The sequence below is a fragment of the Colletotrichum truncatum genome, assembly GCF_014235925.2.
Source record: "Colletotrichum truncatum strain CMES1059 chromosome Unknown Contig_0003, whole genome shotgun sequence".
NCBI classification, from domain to species: Eukaryota; Fungi; Ascomycota; class Sordariomycetes; order Glomerellales; family Glomerellaceae; genus Colletotrichum; species Colletotrichum truncatum.
The window spans coordinates 5,139,444-5,160,515 of NW_027222400.1; the positions used below are offsets into that span (position 1 = coordinate 5,139,444).

The window sequence follows — 21,072 nt, forward strand, 5'->3', positions numbered from 1 at the left end:
AAAGATGAATGAAAGTGTGTTGCCTTTGAAAGCGTCCATCAAGCTTCGTCGTCTTGCCCTCCTGTCGGCCACGCCTCTTCCTCGAACGCATCGTCGCCCAGTCCCCTATCAATACCGGTGTTTTCCTTCAAGGCAAATCATCAACGTTATTCAAAACACTCTCCTCCAAAGAAGTGAAGCCGTCCCTGCCTAGGCGTCTCAGAAGCTGGTTCGCCCGTGCCCGAGCTTTGTCTGCGGCTGAGAGATCTTGGTAATGGTGAAAGTTTTCCACAAAATGCTTGTTGGGGAATTTCCTGCGCAGAACATCTAGAACAACATCGAAGTTGAAAGGTTCGGCCCACGCAAAGATTCTTTCGCCATGGACTTCTGGTAGCACAGCACAGGCCACATGGAGCCTTGCAGTGTCTTCCACGTCGACGAATTGTTCTATTACGACCATTAGTTACTGTGACAAGGCGTCTATCACAACTCAACGTACGTGGTGGACTACAAGCAAGTCGATCCATGTTGATCCCGTACCATAGGCTCTCAATAAAGGATGATGTTGAGGGATGGCCTTGGTTGACGACGTCAAGGCTTCGCCCAAAGTTGCAACCAGGCAGCACTATGGATAGGTCAGTCTTCGTTTGTTCAACAGTTTCGATGCGTCTGGCAGTGTATTTACCTGTATTTACGACCAAGTCCGGCCGGCAGCTTTTGTCCTGGTTATAAAATTTCCATACCGTCCTTTCCGCTTCAATCTTGCTTGCCGCATAGACGTGCCATGCTTGGTGTGGATGAGGCTTCCCCCAGGCAACTGCAACCGACTCGATGTTCCAGCTAGTTGTTGTGATCTCGTCTCCCTTTTGATCAGGCTTAGGCAGAGCCGCGGCGACGGAAGAGCTGGTCAGGACAAATCGCTTGACGCTTGGTGATCTGTTTGCGGCTTTGAGTGCATTCATGGCCCCGGTAATGCTGCTGGGGATGACGCTCTCTGGATCAGGGCTCAAAGACACAGAGGAGGCCACATGAATAACAGCCGATACGTCTAAGCTCAGAGTCATTAAAATCACTTTTGACGAGTTGAAAAAGACAAACCTTTAACAAGAGGATCAAATGCACCCTCCTCTTCCAAGTCCGGCAAAGAGACCAGCGTAAAGCTGGCCCTGTGGCTCTCCTTTTCCATCAAGTCCTCGACCCAGGCGTACTTCGTCCTGTCCCTGACGGTTCCGCGGACATCAAAGCCCAGCTGCAGTAGTTGGCTACAGACATGGGATCCGATGAAGCCATTCACGCCCGTCACAAGAACGGTAGAGCCTTTGGGGATTCCGAAGCTCTCTTCCGAATGCATGTTGACGTTATTGGCGGTTGGTGATCTTGTGGGCCAGCTAAGACTCGATGGGAGACGGTGAAGTCTCGAGGTGCAGAGCTGGGAGCTCGGTTGCTGTAGATCTTAAGTCGATCATGGCTGTCAAAGTTGTCAAGGGTGTCACGATCCCCTGGGGGTGACTGCAAAAATGGAAACCATAATGAAACGATGGCATGCTGAGCAAGAAAAGGCGGCATTTTTTGCGTATGGTATTATCAAGCAATTATTTTTCTTTTACCCCGCCTCAGAATTTTATTTTGGAATGGAGGGGGGGTTTCGCGTCTGTCATTGTGTGACAATTTCTTTCCGGCTTGAAACGCAACTCTCGCCTAGATACCACTGTTGTTGAACGCCAAGTGGGACTCCTGAAAATCATTGGGGTCGTTCTGGACACCCAAACCCCAAGTCCGACATCGTATCAGAACCGTGGAGTAAGAAATCACAGCACTTTCAGCATTGTCGACACGGGCGATCTAGATCTTCGGTACCAAAAATCTGGATTAGAAATTGCGTTTAGGAACCTCAAGTCCGAGGTCGCGCACCAATTTGGCAGTTGGCCGGGGGAGTTGAGACATCAATACGAGGGACTAGCTGGGATGAGAAACGCGAAACGCAACAAGACGATCGATGCGAATGACGACGCTGTCATAGACCCCTGGGTAGATCTTTTCGCTTTACCAGTCACGATATAGACGGCCCGTCGCACGTCTGAGCGTCAGTTAGAAGTTGAGAATGAGGCCGCCGTTGGGGCAGGTGTTTGTCGATGGACTTCTATTTTTCTCGACGATGACAAGGTAGATTTAATCACGTGAGAATGAAGAGCACTTCATACTGTCTTGTCGATTTTTGAAGAGTAAGTATAACTGGGATACAAAGGATCCTGAAATTGTAATGTAATTTGACGAAAAGGCTCGAATGAAACATTCGCCAATAATCCTTAGCAAGGAACTATATTCATTCTTGCTGAGACTAAGCAGATGGTTATGAGATGGCATCTTTCATTGGTTCCGTGCTTCGAAAGTAAATCAGCAAGTCTAAGTTTAGTTTAGAATTCGGGTACCGCGTATCCCAACGGCTGGGGAATTGCAACAGACATATGACCTACGGGATGCCAACCATACAGACACGGATACTGCAACTTTCGCTCGCCTAGTGAGCTCTATGCTATTTGGTATTTGATAAACATGGGTCATTAACAGCAAATGGGCTAAATTGTACCTGTTGACATTCTGTAGTCGATGACATACGACAATCCAACACATATGCCTTCACTTAAGTCCGGCCCTTGTTCCCTCTATGTTCAAATAATTATTTAGCCTCCAGATAAACATATTTAACAAAGCCTTTATTACCCGTAGCAGTTCGACGTATGAGTTCTCTTTCGCATCTTCCAGTTTTACGATAAAACATTATAACCATAAGGCTCTAAGACAGATACGTTAGCCACGTTATGGCAGTGTGCTGACATAAGGCAATGCCGCTTCATTCAGGACAGGTCCCCTCAGGCCCGGCTCAGTTCCCGGCCAAGCTCTAATGACAGCGGCTCACCCGGCCTGTTCACCCGGCTCCACATCTAGCACACCTCTCTCCGGCCAATGCACCTCTGGACTGGTGCGGGCGCTCCCCGATGTCGGGCGGGCCCTCGATGCAGACGCCGCCCGCGACCGGATCCATGAGTTGACGAGTCATAGCCAGTCTTGGCCTGCGCCCTTTGCTTTGGAGAAGAATGTCATTGGGGGTTGGATTTAATCTTTATCACGACCCCGAGGGGAAAACTGAGAGGTTTCCCACAAGCATACCTGGCAAGCTACAACACCTCAAATCGATCAGTCTCAGCGTAGACGACGACACACCCATCATGTCCGCCGAACTGACAACCTTCAACACCAACCGCACCGCGCGCGCCGAGGAGTCGGACCGCGAGGCGACGGAATCACTCGTCCAGACCCTGGCGCCGCCGGACCGTGGCATCGCCGCCTGGAAATTCCTATTCAGCGCCTTCGTCGTCGAGGCGCTCCTCTGGGGATTCCCCCTCGCCTACGGTGTCTTCCAGGAGTACTACTCGACGCACCCGGACTTCGAGGGCAACACGGGTAACATTGCCGTCGTCGGCACCCTCGCGACGAGTATCTACTTCATCGGCGCGCCGTTCGTCACCCCGGTCGTGAAGCGCTACCAGCGGTGGCAGACGCACATGATTGGCGTCGGGTCGATCCTCTGTGTCGTCGCGCTCGTCGCCGCCTCGTTTGCGACGTCTGTCTCGGGCCTCGTCGCCACGCAGGGCGTCATGTACGGCGTCGGCTTCACGATGCTGTACTTCCCTGTGCTGCGCATGTTAAACGAGTGGTTCATTGAGCGTCGCGGTATGGCGTACGGCATCATGTTCGCCGGCGGTGGCTTCAGCGGCGTCGGGTTCCCGTTCCTGCTCGAGGTGCTCCTCTCAAAGTACGGTCACAAGACGACCCTCCGCGCCGTCGCGGTCGGCATCGCCATCTCGACCCTGCCGCTGCTGCCGTTGCTCAAGGGCCGTCTCCCCGTGGCGCACGGCGGTGCCCTGCGCGCTTTGGACGTCAGCTTCTTCAAGCAGCCGCTCTTCTACATTTTTGCCTTGTCCAACCTGTTCCAGGGGCTGGGGTACTACATCCCGAGCATTTACCTGCCGACGTACGCATCTAGCCTTGGTCTGTCCGGTACGACCGGTGCCCTTATCCTTGCGCTCTTCAACTTGTCGACGACGTTTGGGCAGTTGGCAATGGGATGGCTGTCGGACAGGACGAGCAACGCGCTACTGCTCGTCTTCTTATCGTCGTTCCCGTCTGCCCTGGCGGCGTTCCTGTTGTGGGGATTCGCTTCGTCGCTGCCGACGCTAATGGCCTTTTCCATCATTTACGGCTGGTTTGCGGGCAGCTTCGTCATTCTCTGGCCCAAATTCGGCGGCATCCTGTCCGACGACCCGGGCGCCGTGTACAGCATGATGGCGTTCGGCAAGGGCGTCGGAAACCTTTTGACGGGCCCGATCAGCGTGCCGCTCATGAGCGGGCCGGTGCAGTCCGGATATGGACTCAACCGGTTTGAACCGCTGATTCTGTACCTGGGGTCGATGATGCTCGTGTCGTCACTGGGAATTGTCGGGTGGCCGGTTCGCGTGAGGCCCAACTGAGAGGGTGGGTGACTGGATCCAGGTGGCTACTTGGTGAGAAGGACGACGACTAAGCATACGGTAATCATATGGAGACTTGTAAAGAGTGAGTTGATTTAGCATAGAGTGTATTTACAGAAACGCGCGCAAAAATAAGTTTGCGGCATGCGCAGTATAGCTTATAACCGTACCAAGCTTGGCGTATGGGGTAAGCATTGATGTTATCATCACAGAAAAACAGAGAGTTGTGTATCTCTTCGTCAGTAAGATCAACAAGCGACACGGCTAATTGCAAGCTTCTGCGACGCAAACGACAGTTGCAGGTCTATAGAGGCCTGGCTCAAGGGTTGGGAGCTGGGCTTGACCTTGGAGCGCGCCCGTTCTTACTCGCACACATCGACTTGTGCACCAGAATAATCACAAAAAGCAGTAGGTTTGGCGTGGTGGGCTTGGCAAATGTTATATACCGCAGGGTCTCCCTGAACGTGTCATTTCATTTTGGGCGGGCGCTGCGGGCACTCTGTTCCAAATTACAGGGGATGATGGGATGGATGATCAGCCAACAGACCGCTGAGCCGTGGGCCATTCGGCAGGGTAAATGCGTTTGTCGTTATAAGTCAAGATAGTCATCCTCTCGGGCCTCAAGACAGATACTGGTCTACTTGAAACGGCCTGGCCTAGGCCAACGGCACAACTGTCGTCGCTCTAGCGGCCTCCTTATCCCGACAGCCAACCTTGCTGTTCCTGTCATGAACTTGTGCTTTCATGGTGAGCTGCTCTCAATATTAGCCTGGTTGACCTTGCTGCAGCAATCCGCCAGAGTCTGCACCAGTCTGCACCACGGAAGACTCGTGACAGTGATCCAGGAATTGGCAGTGATTCCATGAACAATACACAAGCAAAGAAAGACAATAAACACGGTCCAACTACGACTTAAGACTGCGGGCCTGTTGAATACGATCTTTGGTTTCGGTCCAGTTCCGGCAGATAATGATATACATATCATAGGTCCTGTCTCGACGGGCCGGATAGGCGAACTAAGGTGTGCTGGATAGACTCACGACAGATGTCATGAGCCCCTTTGATAGGAGCAGAAATCTCTGGTATACAGAAGATGTACTTTTTGCAATTGTCTTACCTTATGAATTATCCCAACTGCTTAGTTTAGCAAAATGGTAGACGACTGTTTGGCATAGATTGCTGACTGTAGCAGAATGCAACTCAGATCAGGTTGCTTAAATCGACGCTCATTACCGCACGAGTGTCACATCGAACAAAACGGAGATCTGCTCTCCTAACCCAAAGTCGACAAACTTGAAAACAGTGCATGATTCATATGTGCTTGAAGTTTAATATGTACATGTTGGTATCCAAAATCGCTCCAAGACACCATAAATCAAAGCACAAACACATTCCTACTAATAGCCTCCTTCAAGGCTATTCGACCCCCAAGCCAGGCTTTGTTAGCCGTTGGCAGCGCGGTAGCCGTTGTGAGCGTGGCAGCAGGACTGGAAGCCACGCCAGTTGTTGGTACAGCACTATCTCCGTCAGTCCCCCAAGTCTCGGTTCCCTGGTGTCAAGGTATGTATTTTCAACTCACAAAGCCGTCTTGCATGAAGCTCCCGCCGGGGCAGCACGAGGCAGTGTAGCCCGAGTTGCTGTTATCGCTGCGGAGGCACTGCCATATCAGACTGGGCTGGTTGTTGCACCATTTTGCGGATGCGCCGCCCGCGAAGAGACTCTGTGGTTTTTTTGTTAGGTGATACCGGCCGAGCAAAGCGTGTTAGTGGTTACGTACCGCTGTGAGAAGCACAAACACTTCTTGTACTCTCATCTTGAGAAACGGATGAGTTGCTAGGGGAGGAAGATTGGTGATTTCAGCCCTGAATGTAATCTGGACTGGATTGAATTTCTCTTCTGATGCAAGAAATGGCGAGGACTGTTTACCCTTTAAATACTCTTCGAGGCTGGCATATCTCAACTCAGCATCGTATCTCGCGCGAGTCACAAACGTACCATGATCGGTGTCCCAGCACTGAACAGGGCCGGTGTAATTTAGCGTGGCTAAGCCCAGCGTGACGGGGGCAGAATTTACTAGAGACGCTGAAGAGCCTTTTAGTGCCCAATCACAAGTTGTCTCGAACGTAAGTAGCCCACTGGCTCATCAATTAAAGTTTAGGTAGAGCGTCTTACTCGCGCTGCTTCATAGGGTATCAAATAGCGCTTTGAGAGGACAATCTATAACAAGTACGAGCTGGCTACTTCGGATGTGTCAGGAATATAGTGAAGTGCGTTGAGACGTAGAAAATCCGTCTTGGCGACTTTACTCGTAATTTTACGCCGACTACGATGAGCGGACCGGAGGAGAATACCGTGGGAAGGCCGTTCGGATTCGGGTTTACAAGTCTGTACGCGTTCCTCGTCAATCAAGCTGTGGTTTCATTCTTTTACGGAAGGGGAATGTCTTCACTTTGCCATCTCATACAGAAAGGATCACCGCGCCGAGAGCCAACTCGCTTCATCCGCTTTGGAGTCAACCGCAATTAAGAGCAGATAAGGTTATTACCCTAGCGTTGGGTATGAGATCCAGGGGGTCGAGGCAAAAGTAAAAGCCGTCTAAAGTAAAAGCCGTTTAAAGTTGGCGGGAGCGCGATCCGCGGACCTGCTATTAGTGACGGATGTATAGAACCCCCGACCAGTCCGTCGTACCTTGATTTTTCGCTTACGAGAACCGCAGAAAGATTATTAATGTCATACAGTCTCTCTTTCATGTTTCACCGTTCCTGAGTTTGATGTCGTCCTTGACACCTGTCATTCAACGGCTGTCTCTCGTCGGAAGCATTGGACTTGATATTGAGTTACTCAAACCTCGTCGGTAAACGGTTATCCGTACAACGCATCACCCGTGATGTCTCACACTCGTGTCCCTCAAAAGTCCCTCGTGAAGTTCTCCCACCAAGAAAACGCCAAAGTTGCGTGCGTTAAGACTTGGTCTTAAACCGCCACAACCGTCACTCTGATTCTTAAGACTCCCAGATGTTAAACTTACTCACATCATACAGGCCACTAACTCAGCCCAAATCCCCAGTTTTAAGATGGTAAGTCTCCCATTACAAAGTAAACCACCACCAACCTAACCTCCCACCCCCAGAAACTCAACCTGCTCCACTACCTCCCGACTCTCAGCGACAACCTCTCCCCTCGGTCTCTTTCGCAGCCAACCTACTGGAACTGCACAGCCCACGCCCCGCTCGCGCCAGGCCTCACGGGCCTGCAGACCATCCAAGCGGTCTTCACCGCCCTCTACGGCACAGAGCCTCTGACGCTACAAGCAGAAGAGGCCCGCGTGGCAACTTGTGGCGGTCTCCTTTTCGGCCTCTGGAACGGACATCCTCACAGCGTCACGGAGAAACCTAACTTTCGAGACTGGGTTGCTGAACAGGATCCTGGGAGCAAAGGGACAGAGTGCCTTGGAGATGCAGACGACGAAGATAGCCTGGCTGATGATCTGAAGCTGAGTTACATGTTTGGGTTCGGGCAAGATTCGTGGGTTACGGGGGGGTTAACCGAAATCCGCCGTTGCGAGAATTAGTTACACAGGTCATCTCACTTAAATCATCAACGTATTGCAGCAGGAACAATGAATTATAACGTCGATTCGTATCTAATGGTGGTATCTCGTCCTCCCGCCCCCACCAAGCCCCGAGGGGTACCTCCTCCCGTTTATCATGAACGGCACGAGCTTCCTCGAAGGTTGCGCGGTCGTGATGGCGTCCCACATCTGGCGGATCCCCGCCCGACGCGCAGGCAGCATGCTGTACTGCAGGCTGTACAGGTTCTTGCGGTTGAGAGGCGGTACGAATCTGCCGGTTAGGAGGCAGAGCAGGACGCGAGGTGAGAGGTAATGCTTGCGGATGCGGCTCCCCATTTGGAAGTACTGGTGGAACATAGCACGGAAAGTAAGAGGGATGGACTGCAGCTGTTAGTCGTGTCATCGAGAACTCGGCAAGGCGAGAAATGGCTCGTACCTTAAGGTAGATGACGGAGGTGGGTGGTTCGTTGGAAGTATTACTAAGTCTATAATCATGGGTATCTCGAAGTTCAAAACGGATGCCGCCTGTACGAATGTTAGTCATCCCCCCTTTTGTCTCAGGACAAACTGGTCTCACCTGGAAGTCGTCTCGGGTCTTTAACCCGTAACATCAGCGCGAAGAGGGGAAAGTGGTTTAAGCAAGAAAGAAGTGTGTCAAAGACGGCCTTCAAAGAAATAATGACCATGCGAGCAATGGCAAAATTTAAGTAGAATACCACCACCGTCGGCAGGAGGAAGAAAAGCAATGTGAAGAGGATGGTGCCTACGAGAAGCTGGTCCAGGTCATAGCCGCACGAGTCGATACGGTTACGGAGGACATTATGCTTCTTGCCGCGGAAGAGATGGAAGAGTGAGATGAGGATCGTCAGCTGCCAATGATAGATCCGGGCGGATGCAAGGTAGAAAGAGTAAATGTGGACAGTCAGCCCGGATAGCAAATCAGAAAACATGGCAATTGGCATGCTGGCACCGGCAAAGCTCGAAAAGCCGATGAACCAAATGATGTGAGGCAGCACAGGCTGAAGGGCAGCAATACAATCTGTCAAGTTAGCGTTGGACGCCCCATCGCGAGTCGCTGAGACTTACTTGACCAGTAATCAATGACCCAAAGGAAAAGGTCACCAAGAAACATGGCCAGCTCGCTGTTGATCTTCAAACCGGCGGGCCAGCCCATCAACCATGATATGCTTCGCTGTAGCGCTTCAACAGTGTACTTGCTAAGGAGCTCACTTATGGCATTGGCGGCCCATTCCGCGTTATCGATGATGTACGAACCCAGCGCAATGCCAATGATGACGTCGTTGGCAACAAGCCATAAGCTGTTATAGAACCGAATGTAGTCGGGGTGGCTTGTCGTAACACTCTCCCAGTCGTTTTTTCGCTGCCGCAGTGTCGTATACTGCATGGGCCAATAACAGAATTGCTGGAGCCGAATTTCTACCTGCTGCGCCGTTGCCGAAATATCCTTCAGCGCCAAATAATTGTCCTTCAGTCTGAACTCCAAAATTTGAAGTAGGAATTCGGCGACCGCTCTGTGACCCATCAACATGTAGACGAAACCCCACTGGATCAGTGGCAGGACGTATAAGATCAAGAGATCCCATACGAAATTCCGCATCGTCGTCGCATGTTCAACCACCCTCTCGGAAACGCTCAGAGACCGCTTAGGCCTGGTACCGATTCGAGAAATGTTCTTCTGCAACAGCTGCTCCAGCTCCCAGGACCAATTGATCTGATTCACAATTTTCGGTAGAGCTTTCTCTTTCGGCGACGGGGTCCTCTTGACGATGGTATGCAGCTTCAGCTTCTCAACAAGCTTCCTCTTCTGCTCCTTCATCTTTAGCTCGTACTTTTCCTCCTCTGCCATGTGTTCCGTCGGTGGCAGGCCGGGGGCCTCCTTGTTGCCGAGGGCGAGGGAGATAGGGTTCAACGAGATGTATTGCATTCGGCCAGGGCGGGGTCGGTCGTAGAGTATAATTTGGATACTCAGGGCTTTTGCGCATGTGATCCAAGGGACCTTTGCGTTCGCCGGGGTCGTCGCCACGAACAAGGAAGGGTCGAGAACCACAGCATCGCTGGGGTTGGTCAGGCCCAGCACATGCATAGCGCCATGGCCGCATCGTTCGTATATGCTATTGACAGGGTGAGGTGAGTTGCGAAATAGCGTGCCCGCCTTCAGGGCGAATTCCACATGGCCGGCCTGTTGATTCGTCAATTGGTGTCCATACGGTCGGTATAAGGGTGCGGTTATGCTGACATCGACATCGTCAAGGATGGCCACGACGAAGACATCCAGGCTCGAGTTCCTCCATCCCACGACAACGCCAGGCAGGTCGGAGCGCTGGATGTCCGTCGGCCAGAATATCCTCATCAAGCCATCATTTTCTGGCATATCAACCAAGCACCCAACAACGGGAGACGGCGCTTAGAAGGAACCTCTCCGTCGCAACTGTTCCCTGGCTGAGACGCCAGCTCCGGTGGATCTTGGATGCTGTAGAACGAGCGTGTTGTTAGCTAGAAGCTGTATCCCACCTGCGCAACTATACATATCTCAGCGGGGGACGGTGGAAGAATTCGTCGTACCAAGTTCGCCTCTCTAGTAGCCAGGCGTTCCACGGGGATGAAGACGAGGAGGAAGACGAGGGTCAAGAGGCCAAAACCCTTGGCGGCGCGTGTCTGTTGAGGCGTCGACGTTAGAGACAGGTGGCGCAAGAAAACAAAGGGCTAACGTTAAACCCCGAAAAAGGACGCGAAGTTGAGGGGGCGGGGGAGAGGCAAGCTCCATACCACGACTCCGTAATTCCAGGCAAAAATGGCAAGCTCATAAAGACGAGTAACCAGGTCCCATCGGGCGGTGATGTAGCCAGCTACGAAGATCCCAACGCTGAGAACAGAGAGGGGGTGCATAGAATCGCTATTCCCTAGGGCAGTGCATGCCGAGGCTTGTCGCCAAGAGAAACACGGAGCGCCTTGGGGAGTTTGGGGAGGGATTCAGAATTGGTCGGATCGAAGACGGCGGGCTGTGGGTTTGCGACTGCGGGACAAGCGCGGGGGGGAAGAAAGAAGAGAGGGGGTAGAAGCTTCAGCGGTCTAAGAAGAACCGGGTCGCAAGCTTAATTCGAGCTTCGGTTTCCGGAGAATTTCGAGATGGAAAGGTGGGCGATCGGTGGGAGGAAACACTCGAGGCAGGTTGGTTTTTGTTCGGGTTGTACGACAGCCGTGTTTATGGCGCGTTGTCTGGGGAAGAAGGGGAAACGGGGAGGAGAAGGAGTTGGAGACGGGATGTTTCCGTAGAAGCGTGGGTATCGGGGCGTGGAGGTGGAAGGGCAAGGGACAAGCTTCGCTCATTGATGAGCCTCGCAAATCCGGGAATTGGCAATATAACAATTGGCAGCGAACGGCCTGTTTCCCCCCCTGTTCAATGCATCGATGTGCTCCCACTAGCGAAATCTCTTGACAGCGCCAGCGGGTCTTGCCCACTGAAGGGTCGGCATTGGGTGAGTGAGAAGGCCCACTGGGCCCTGCTGAAGCTGCAACTGGACACGGTTGACAAGTGTGTCTTAGCCAGTCCAGAGCGTGTTCTAGCGCCTGTGACGGGGGGGGTTGTGGGAGGGAGCCCTCTGGCATGCTGGATGGGGGGCACCTAAGAGAGAGGGGGGGAGGGGGGGTCCCCTGGGATGTGGGCGGTCTGGAACCTAGAACAAACCGTGTAGAACTGCAATTGGATTGGTCAAGGAGTGGTCCTTGCTTGACGCGATCTGGAACTGGGACGGGATGGAGCAAGCTCAAATTGGATGGAATGGGAAAAATGTGCAATCACGTGGTGCAGTTGGGAGATCCGAGAACCTTCTGTGCTTCTTCGACTAAAGGTGATGCATCATGCAGGTTTTTCTTCAAATTGGGTACGTCGTAAGCGTACCTATTTGGAGGATGGCGGATCATCTCTCAACATTGGACCTAATGACCGTTGGAAGCGCTGCCAAGAACACAACAGGCTGCTCGGAGAGGAGGACATTGGGAGGGAAGAGCAGATTAACAACAAGAACAACATGAGGCCATCAGGCGAATACACTGACCATGATGCTTTCTTTTTCCTCTGATCATTCCGCACACCATAAATTTAAGGAGGTTTTCCGCCGGGGAATTCAAGCTTACACTCCTCCGAACCGGCAGTCAGTCACAGGGATGCATAGCACACCCAAATGCAGAGACACCACCACACTAGGTTAGGTATTCCGTTCCTTATGGCTGAACACGTCATGGAGAAGAGAATGGGGCTTATTGAGATTGCGGTTTCTACACTGCCACATTGCGCCCAACAAATGCAACCCTGGAAAACGCCATTTCAACCGCGAGATATGCCCCTAGCTTATATAATGTGTCCTGCACGAGTGGTTAGATTCTCCCACCAAAGACTCAACAACGATAAGGGTGCTGCATAAACTCACATTTGCGTCCCAAGTATGTTGCGTCGTTCTCCTTGCTATCTTCCCGTGCCTCATCAAGGAGCTTGTCTATGCCGCGTTCCTTCAGCGCCCCCTGTCAAGCCGCCTCGTCAGCGTCTCTTGGTCCACGGCAGCCAAAAAACCGTCGCGACTTACCGTCAAGCAGTTTTGGTAGTTCTTGAAAAGGTCGGCGCACTCGTTGTTGTCCGTTCCAGCTCCTCTGAGGTATTCTGTGGCAAGTTAGAGTTTGGTTCTTACATACCAGCTTGAAGTCGTCACGGCTTCCATCGTGGCGAGGAAACTCACTCTCGCTGTACCACTTCAAGAAGCACGTATCGTAGCGCCTATTTCGAAAATCAGTCAAGCTCATATGACGACCTCTTAGTCTAATCTTACTCCTTGACTTCATTGCATTCGGGCGCTAGTGAGGCAGACATGGTGACTTGATGTGTTGACGGATACCGCGGAAGGCTTGAGGTTGAAGTTGAGAGATGCGGCGAGAAGCAGAGGCAAAATCCATCTACCCTGGCGCCAGGCACTCAGGCGCGTCACAGCGGCTACACCCGCTGTAAGTGGAAGCCTGGCCAAGCAACTGCTCCTGGGACCGTCCTCCGCGCATCACGTTTTTCTATTTTCTTCAATTTAATAAACCAAAATAGCTTTACTTCAGCAATCTGTCACACATGCATCATTGGTTTTCTAGCTTTGCCTTCTCGAAACCGATATTCCTTAGCTACTTCTTCTACCGTCTTCTTGGCATTCGCCTCCCCTTGGTATAGCTGACTGCGTAGGAAGCTCCTGTGCGCTTATCCTTATCGATAACAAAGTGGGGATGCTCTAATCTTATCGGCCAGGGATCTTTGTTGGCGGGCATAATTTTTGTGATCGTCAAACTTCGCAGTGAAGCCGCGACAAGGCTTTTGGTATCCTAAGCGCCATATCAACACCATGACGTCTCCCCAGGACTTCAAGTCCCTCCAGGACAAGATTCAGTCCGCGCTAGTGGCCACCACTCGATCTGTCAACCGCATTGCCGCTGAGGATCTCGCCTTTCAACGCGCCGTTAACCCCGGCGTGGGCGATGACCTCGACGCCAAAACCGAACGCCTCCTCGAGCTGTCGACCACTCTCCTCAAGTCGGCTGCCGAAATCTGTGGCCTCAATGCCCCCAAGCTCGAAGATGCGGACGATGTCGACATGCGCTGGCGGGGTATTGTGGACGTGATTGACTCCGTCCTGGAGAAGGCCGACACCTCAATCGACGAGTATACAGGAGCCCTGAAGAGAAAGGATGCGCCGACCGCAGATGTGAGCCCTCTGAGATTCGGCATGGACCGAACAGTATATTGACCCAGCGCGCAGGCCTCTCAGGCGAAGAAGACAAAGACGACCACTGGAACTGACAAAGTCATCCGCAACGCAAACATCACGAAGCCCCAGCTCAACTTCGATCCCCCAGTCGACAACAATGTCCCATGGAAGCCCGTCATCACAAGCAAGCCTCACGCCAAGGTGCCACTCGAACAGAGCCTGGTGCCCAGCGAGACGGACGCGGGTTTCGTCCAGTACGATACTACAATTTCCTTACTGTCGCCCCTGCCAGCCACCTTTAATTCACCGATAGTCTCAAAAAAGAAACACAAGAGACTAAAGAGGCCGTTTGTTCGAGTTACTGACAGCCCAATCAGGTACAAGCATCCGTACGAAACCGAGATTCTCGAGGCCAAATATCCCGACCGAGTCTACGAACAAGCCGAGCCGATTCCCTGGCAACCAGTCGAGAAGACCGAACCCACATGGGTTGATACGTACGAGGGCGTGTTGGAGATGCTGGAGGAGCTCAAGAAGGCAAAGGAGATTGCAGTGGATTTGGAACACCACGACTACAGGACATACGTCGGCCTCACCTCACTGATGCAGATCAGCACGCGCGAGAAGGACTGGATCGTCGATACCTTGAAGCCGTGGAGGCAGCAGCTCCAAGTTCTGAACGAAGTCTTTGCCGACCCAAACATCATCAAGGTAATTACGCCTCAGTCTCACCCCGCCGACGTGACTAACAAATCTAGGTCTTCCACGGCGCATACATGGACATTGTATGGCTGCAGCGTGATCTTGGTCTATACGTGAACGGACTCTTTGACACATTCTTTGCATGCGAAGTCTTGAACTACCCACAGAAGAGCTTGGCCTTCCTGTTGAGCAAGTTTGCAAACTTCAACGCCGACAAGAGATATCAAATGGCCGATTGGCGGATGCGGTAGGTGGAAAGTCGGAAGCCCAGGGAGATCAACACTAACACGATACAGACCGTTGCCCACAGAGATGCTCTACTACGCGCGCTCTGACACGCACTACTTGCTCTACGTTTACGACAAGATTCGCAATGAACTTGTGATGAAGTCAGACCGTGGCAATCCCAGTACCGACTACATTGAGATGGTGCTTCAAAAGTCCAAGGCTCAATCGCTGGGCAGATACGAGGGTGATTTCTTCGACCCTGTTTCCGGCAAGGGCGGCAAAGGCTGGTATGGTTCCCTTCTCAAGCACCCCTCGCCCTTCTCCGGTCAGCAATTCGCCGTGTACAGAGCTATCTGGGCTTGGAGAGACGAGGTGGCACGGAGGGAAGACGAAAGCACCGCATACGTTCTGCCCAACGCTATTGTTGGCGACATCGCCAAACGCATGCCGCCCGACGCCAAAGCTTTGCACGCGCTCATCCCGAACAACGCATTCATCGCGAGGAGAAACGTCAACGACCTTTGGGTGCGCTACCAAGAGGCGAGAGAGAAGGGTGTCAACGAGCCTAGCCTGTTCGAGTTCTTCCGCTCAGATATGCCTACAACGGCAGCGAAACCGCTAGCAGAGGTTGCGGAAGACGAAGCGGTCGATGCTGCCCTGGAACCTGCTCAGCTGAAGCAGTCTCAGCTGTTCGGCGGGATGCCTCTAAGCTCTGCGTGGGAAGCAACATCCTCTGCGGCTAATGGCCTTGGAGAGTACGTCATGCTCCCGTGGCAGAAGTTTGTGCAGGAGGTGGCTACGATTGAGGCGTCTGCTCAGGAAGATGTCGCTATGGAGGGAGGCGTAGAGGAAGATGCCAAGGCTTCTGCTGCTGCTGCTCCTGAGCCGGAAGTCGAGGAGGAGTTCACGCTCAAGGCCGGAACGAAACGAAAGACCCCGGCACAGGATGCATCAGACGCGAGCGAAGACGAGTCCGATTCGGACGAGAGCTCCATCGATTTCGTCTTGGAGAGGCCCGGTTCGCAGACCACGCCCAGAGGCAAGAAGGGCAAGGCGAAACACACAGAGGGCGAGCGCAAGGCAAACGTCGACGCGAAGAGGGCAGCCAAGGTCGCCCGGTACACGGAAGACTATACGCGAGCTCAAGCCGAGGTCGAGCGCCTCACTGGCGAGGTCGCTCAAAACCCCGCGTCGTCCACGCAGCTCGAGGAAGCTCAAGGTGTCGCCCAGGAGAAGAAGGAAAAGCTGGACAACTACGTTAAGGCGCTCGGCAACCGCAAGTCAAAGGCGGAACGGAAGGCGGAGAAGAAGGCACTAAAGGATGCTAAGAAGAAGGACAAGAACGCGAAGAAGGCGGACAAGAAGGCAAAGAAGGAGGCAAAGAAGGAGGCAAAGGCGGCGAACAACGAGGGAGAGAATGAGGAGGAGGCTTTCAACTACGGCCAGGCCGCGTCGGTGCTGCATGCAAACCGCAGTGGAGGCAGCAGGGTACCGAAGCCTACGTTCGACCCGTACTCCAAGACGGGAGATGATGCGCCCAAGGCTGCCCGCAAGGCTCCTCCTGCGAGAGGTGAGAGGAGCGCCACCTTTAAGAGATGAGGTGGTGGCTTGGGGTTGCGGGGAAAGGGAGGCGGGGTGTGATAATTTTCAGCATTTTCTTGGGGCGGTCTCGCCTCAAATCACGGCCCATTGCTAGATGAGCATGGGATTAAAAAAATAAAATAAAATAACTAAAAAGATTGAAAGAGCTGTACTCCATAATGTTACTATTCTCATGGGTGGTATGTGCCGTGATTCAAACTTTCCGAGAGTGCGGAATTCCGTCCGCCGCTTATTGAGAGACAACAGGCGCCCTGCGTCTGGGGCAGCATCCAAGACCCCGCGAAGGGCGGGATGTCAAGCCCAGAAACGGTCTTAGTGGCCGGAAGGTCAGACAAACAGTGACTATCCCACCGGTAAAACCCACCTCATGGCGCGGGATGGATCTTCATCCCAAGGGTGGATTGTATGCGAGATGTCAAAAGGGTACCTCCACCCCGCGCCCTATGGTAGACGAGATGCATATGCGGTTGGTCGATGCATCACCTCTTTCTGGGTCCGCATGGCGCTAACGCGGTGAGTAGGGAGCGATTCGACAGATTGCGTATATAGGAAGTGAAGCTCTATCGATGAGATATAAAGTAGAGTTATACTCCTACAGTCTTGAATGTTTACCATTTAAGATTGAATCACCCAGTTACTTTGCCAAACTCTATCAAACACTTTTAAGTTGAACCCTCTAAAAACAGCCACCTCAATATATATATACGGATACCTTGTTATAATAACCTCGGCCATTTTTCCCCACTCTCGGCACCCTGGACATCTTTACAGCCTCAACTCTATATCAACCGCCAATTGTCCGCATTATTTTCGCACGGAGTCTATTGTTAGAGACCGAAATCACTTCTTTTTAAAGGAGCGAGTCATTGAGTCTAGATAGACACAGTTTATTAGACACGCATCAGAACAAAATGGCCGACGACCCCGCAACGGAAGTCAAATCCGCCGTCCGCCTCCCCTCCGCGACACACCATGTCATCGTGAAGCTGGAGACAATCCACGTGTCCCTCCCCGAGATCGACACGGGAGACCTGACGCACGAGGTCATCGGGTACAAGTACACGCGCCCGACGGATACCGCTGTGGCGGCGGCGAGGGTACGGCCCGCGAGTATCCTCATCACCACGACGGTGCCGATCACCGCAGAGACGCTCGGGGAAGCGCCTTATCTGTGAGTTTTAACTAGGACCCCTTGCTTGCATGAAAAATGGTAAGGTGGACGAACAAAGACTGACAAGTCCTAAGGAAATGCGTCATTACGGAGACGACGGGCACGAATCACATTGACCTGGAAGAATGCGAGCGCCGCGGGGTTACAGTGATGTACTCACCCAATGCAACGGCCGAGGCTGTTTCTGAACACGCTATCGGGTTTGTAAGTGTTTCAAACCTCTCCCCTGGAGCCGTTTCGCTCGAGGCATGCTGACGACTGCAGTACTTCTCGACCCGTCGCCGCCTCGTGAAGCTCCACAACACGATGATGGACCACAGTCCCTCCCGCGCGAACGCCTGGCGCGCGACGGGAAGCATGTCTTCTCTTCTCCTGGACTCCGAGGGCCGGCCGCCGCATACCTGCGGCAACGAGGTCGTGGGGATGCTCGGGTACGGGCCCATCGGGCAGAAGATCGCAAAGATGTGCAAGGCGCTAGGGATGGAAGTCCTGGTCGCCGCGAGGAAGTCCGCTCCCTCGCCATCATCCTCTTCTCCGCCGACGTCGGCGCTTGTGAACGGAAATGGAGATGCGGAGCGTACGCCGTTCGAGGAGGTGATTCGCCGCGCGACGACGCTCTTCCTCGTCGTCCCGCTCACTCCGGAGACGAAGAATCTGATCGGGGAGGAGGAGCTGAGGATGATGAGACCTGACGTCGTCATCGTCAACGTCGGGAGAGGCGGGACGATTGATGAGAAGGCTTTGCTTTCTGCGCTTGCCGAGAACAGGATTTATGGCGCCGCGACGGATGTCTATGAGGTTGAGCCTGCGGGCAGCGGGGAGGATAGCGTATTGCTCGGGGATGAGGCGAGGGGGTTGAACTTGACGCTTACGCCGCATCTTGCGTGGTGCGCGGACCAGACGCGGGTGAACATCAGGAGGGTTGTGGGTGAGAATCTGAGGGGGTTTGTGAGGGGGGAGAAGGGGGCCAATGTCGTGCTTGATATGAGGAAATGAGTGGAATGATGGATGGGAATTGTTAGAATATGGGAGACGCCGAGATGCCTTCATAAAGTTCATGACATAGAGCGGTAGTTGGCATATTACATCACATCAACACCCAAGTGTCATCCCATCCTTCACCGAGGATCCCAGGTGTGTCTGGAACCTCCGCTGACTGCAGCACCCCCCACACTTTGCGACGTAAAAATGTCCGATTGTTCCTCGGATTCCATTGGTTGCGTCTGATCCTCCCGCACGACGCCATCTCACCTGCGCGATGCCAAGATAGGGCTGTGGTTGAGGCCGACCGGACACGGGAAGCGCCCCGTTGATTCGCAGTATTCGGCCGAGAAGGTAAATATCATACTTCACAGAGAAACTTACATGTCGCGAGTTTAGTGAGTTGACGACTGAGACCAATCATGCCGTTCTGACACTGCGCTGGCGACTCTATTCGAAACCTCGAGGAGCTTAGCATGGCACCATTTCAAGCATTGGGGAACACGTCTGGCTCATCCCAACCGCCACCTAACGCGGACCCTTACATCTGGAAGTAACTATTCCACTATGAAACAATAACCAGTTCAGTCTCTTCTTGTCTACTAAACAAACTCTTACTAACAGAAAACTTCAAGAAATGAGAGTCAACGGGCGTCGTCATCCGCCGCTCAACCTGACTCTCATCGCCCCTTGAACGTTGTCCCTACCGAGTTACAGAGAGATGGGCGACTGTAAGGCGCAGAAACCCCACTGATCGCCTTTAATTTCCAGAACCCCCTGAGCAGGGCTGCGCTGCCGTAAGCCGATTGTGTGGAGATCATACGCATTGGATGAACCTATGTTGACGTGTGTGTTTTGGTATATACACAAAAGCTCAAGACAATCGAGTGCATGAAACCTGTCTATCTCCTATAATTACCCTAAGTTGTTGAATTCCAAGCGTTTATAGTCTTTAGGTTTCGGCAACAAGTCAATCAACTCGATGCAAGACCGCACGGGTGTCGGCAAGATCCACTCCGGCATATCCTGACTGTGGAGATTCTGAGGTGCCCAAACTGGGTGAGCAATACGAAAAAAAAAAAAAAGAAAAAAAAATCAGGGGATTCAAGCAACTGTCATGACCTCACGGGCATGCTTCCAGAAGTAAACAAAACATAGTACCTAGTGGGGAGCGCGGGCAGGGCGATAGCCCAGACCACCGCGGGAAGCAGGGATGTTTCCCGGCCGGCTAGGATGAACGTGCCGACTAGGCAGCCCGATTCCTCATAGTGACATTATGGGAATCTGTTCGAAACGCGGCGGGCCCCAGCATCCAATTTACATGTCGACGCTACGCGGGTTCAGCCAGGAGGGTGTTATGGAGAAGGAAAACATCACGGGGTGTGAATCGTATAAGACCAGAAGGAAGCTCTGTCTCTCGGTTTCTAAGGAGTCTAGCCAAGCAATAGAACTGCAATCATCCAAAAACCGTCTTTCGCTCCCTTTCAGACGTTTACTAAAGTCACTCGTTTACCAAAAAAATGCAGCTCGCCTACCTCCTCCTCGCCGCTCCCGCCCTCGTGGCCGCCACCCTCGACCCGGCCACCTCCAACACCAAGGGCGCCTGCCCGAGCGTCTACAACTGCAGCGCCGTCAAGGTCTCCAAGGCCATCCAGGCCGCCGAGTGCTCGCACAACACCCGCACCTCCAAGCAGACCTTCGCCGTCTTCGAGACCGACCACCAGTACGACAAGGTCAAGGGTGCCCCCTACGGCACCTGCTCGGCCTACAACTGCGTCTCTCCCACCAAGTCTCAGATGACGAAGGATGCGGATTGCTGGACTTTCTTCTGGAGGTGAGTTTCCTTAACCTCCCTACAGTAGCGTGGAGGTGCGTGTGTAAAAGTAAAAGGCAGTGATGCTGATGAATTGTGAACAGTGGCTCTGGTACCTCCAGCGGCGAGGGAGTCGGATGCATCAAGGACCCCCAGACCGGCATCTGCGGTTGCGAGAACTCGGACGGTACCTTTGTTCCCGGTAGCAGCAGCTGCAAATAGACTACCTTGAAACAGGAAGTTCGTGTAGGAGGAGGCGTGGTTGACATGATGAAAGAGTCAGCGGCCTTCGCATGACACGATATTTGGATCAATTCGTGTATATATCATAGAACATTGTACAAAGCCACAAGAAAGATATTCAAAGACTTTCAGTTGCAGGGCACCTGTGTTGTGTTTGATTCCTCAAGTTACCAACTGTAGTCATTATGAGACAGACGATTGGGGTCCTTGAGAAAGAATACAGCAAATTGATGTTCCAGCTCGATGAAGTGTAGTAGAGAAGCAAGCCCAATATGATGTTGAAGAACTGGCGTGTCTAAGAGCTTGATCGGACGAATTGCGGAACTCGACGTTTCTGGATGGACACCCCCGAGAGAACTATCTTGTACTGCCTTGGGTTTCGATCATGTCATTCCTTTAGGTTCCATGGGCATGAACGATTCATACGTTAGCACTTCCTCATGTCTATTACATTCATCAGCAGCTGGTCTGGAGGGCAGGAATCGAGAATAAAATTG

The 21,072-nt window shown here is 52.8% G+C and overlaps 9 protein-coding genes across 9 annotated transcripts; 5 read left to right on the forward strand and 4 right to left on the reverse strand.

The window, feature by feature from the left end:
* Positions 1 to 127: 127 nt before the first annotated feature.
* Positions 128 to 1,330, reverse strand: CTRU02_206274 (aldehyde reductase ii; the record flags this gene model as incomplete). Its single annotated transcript, XM_036728128.1, has 3 exons — positions 128 to 426; positions 479 to 1,027; positions 1,078 to 1,330. 3 exons carry the CDS (start codon positions 1,328 to 1,330, stop codon positions 128 to 130), a joined length of 1,101 nt encoding a protein of 366 aa, XP_036580242.1.
* Positions 1,331 to 3,074: 1,744 nt separating this feature from the next.
* On the forward strand, positions 3,075 to 4,508 carry CTRU02_206275 (monocarboxylate transporter; the record flags this gene model as incomplete). The annotated part of the gene is made up of 1 exon (XM_036728127.1): positions 3,075 to 4,508. One exon carries the CDS (start codon positions 3,075 to 3,077, stop codon positions 4,506 to 4,508), a length of 1,434 nt encoding a protein of 477 aa, XP_036580241.1.
* A 1,442-nt stretch (positions 4,509 to 5,950) lies between these two features.
* Positions 5,951 to 6,321, reverse strand: CTRU02_206276 (uncharacterized protein; the record flags this gene model as incomplete). Its single annotated transcript, XM_036728126.1, has 3 exons — positions 5,951 to 6,025; positions 6,088 to 6,228; positions 6,286 to 6,321. 3 exons carry the CDS (start codon positions 6,319 to 6,321, stop codon positions 5,951 to 5,953), a joined length of 252 nt encoding a protein of 83 aa, XP_036580240.1.
* A 1,261-nt stretch (positions 6,322 to 7,582) lies between these two features.
* Positions 7,583 to 8,079, forward strand: CTRU02_206277 (uncharacterized protein; the record flags this gene model as incomplete). Its single annotated transcript, XM_036728125.1, has 2 exons — positions 7,583 to 7,585; positions 7,639 to 8,079. 2 exons carry the CDS (start codon positions 7,583 to 7,585, stop codon positions 8,077 to 8,079), a joined length of 444 nt encoding a protein of 147 aa, XP_036580239.1.
* A 72-nt stretch (positions 8,080 to 8,151) lies between these two features.
* On the reverse strand, positions 8,152 to 10,471 carry CTRU02_206278 (N-acetylglucosaminyl transferase component; the record flags this gene model as incomplete). The annotated part of the gene is made up of 4 exons (XM_036728124.1): positions 8,152 to 8,460; positions 8,516 to 8,604; positions 8,657 to 9,118; positions 9,166 to 10,471. The coding sequence occupies 4 exons, from the start codon at positions 10,469 to 10,471 to the stop codon at positions 8,152 to 8,154; spliced, it is 2,166 nt and encodes a 721-aa protein (XP_036580238.1).
* A 1,904-nt stretch (positions 10,472 to 12,375) lies between these two features.
* Positions 12,376 to 12,961, reverse strand: CTRU02_206279 (mitochondrial distribution and morphology; the record flags this gene model as incomplete). The annotated part of the gene is made up of 5 exons (XM_036728123.1): positions 12,376 to 12,443; positions 12,528 to 12,618; positions 12,681 to 12,754; positions 12,831 to 12,868; positions 12,921 to 12,961. 5 exons carry the CDS (start codon positions 12,959 to 12,961, stop codon positions 12,376 to 12,378), a joined length of 312 nt encoding a protein of 103 aa, XP_036580237.1.
* Positions 12,962 to 13,472: 511 nt separating this feature from the next.
* On the forward strand, positions 13,473 to 16,364 carry CTRU02_206280 (exosome complex exonuclease; the record flags this gene model as incomplete). Its single annotated transcript, XM_036728122.1, has 4 exons — positions 13,473 to 13,841; positions 13,902 to 14,546; positions 14,594 to 14,784; positions 14,834 to 16,364. 4 exons carry the CDS (start codon positions 13,473 to 13,475, stop codon positions 16,362 to 16,364), a joined length of 2,736 nt encoding a protein of 911 aa, XP_036580236.1.
* Positions 16,365 to 17,278: 914 nt separating this feature from the next.
* CTRU02_206281 (glycerate dehydrogenase) lies at positions 17,279 to 18,534 on the forward strand (the record flags this gene model as incomplete). The annotated part of the gene is made up of 3 exons (XM_036728121.1): positions 17,279 to 17,538; positions 17,613 to 17,742; positions 17,803 to 18,534. 3 exons carry the CDS (start codon positions 17,279 to 17,281, stop codon positions 18,532 to 18,534), a joined length of 1,122 nt encoding a protein of 373 aa, XP_036580235.1.
* A 1,505-nt stretch (positions 18,535 to 20,039) lies between these two features.
* CTRU02_206282 (small secreted protein) lies at positions 20,040 to 20,554 on the forward strand (the record flags this gene model as incomplete). The annotated part of the gene is made up of 2 exons (XM_036728120.1): positions 20,040 to 20,353; positions 20,437 to 20,554. The coding sequence occupies 2 exons, from the start codon at positions 20,040 to 20,042 to the stop codon at positions 20,552 to 20,554; spliced, it is 432 nt and encodes a 143-aa protein (XP_036580234.1).
* Positions 20,555 to 21,072: the final 518 nt, after the last annotated feature.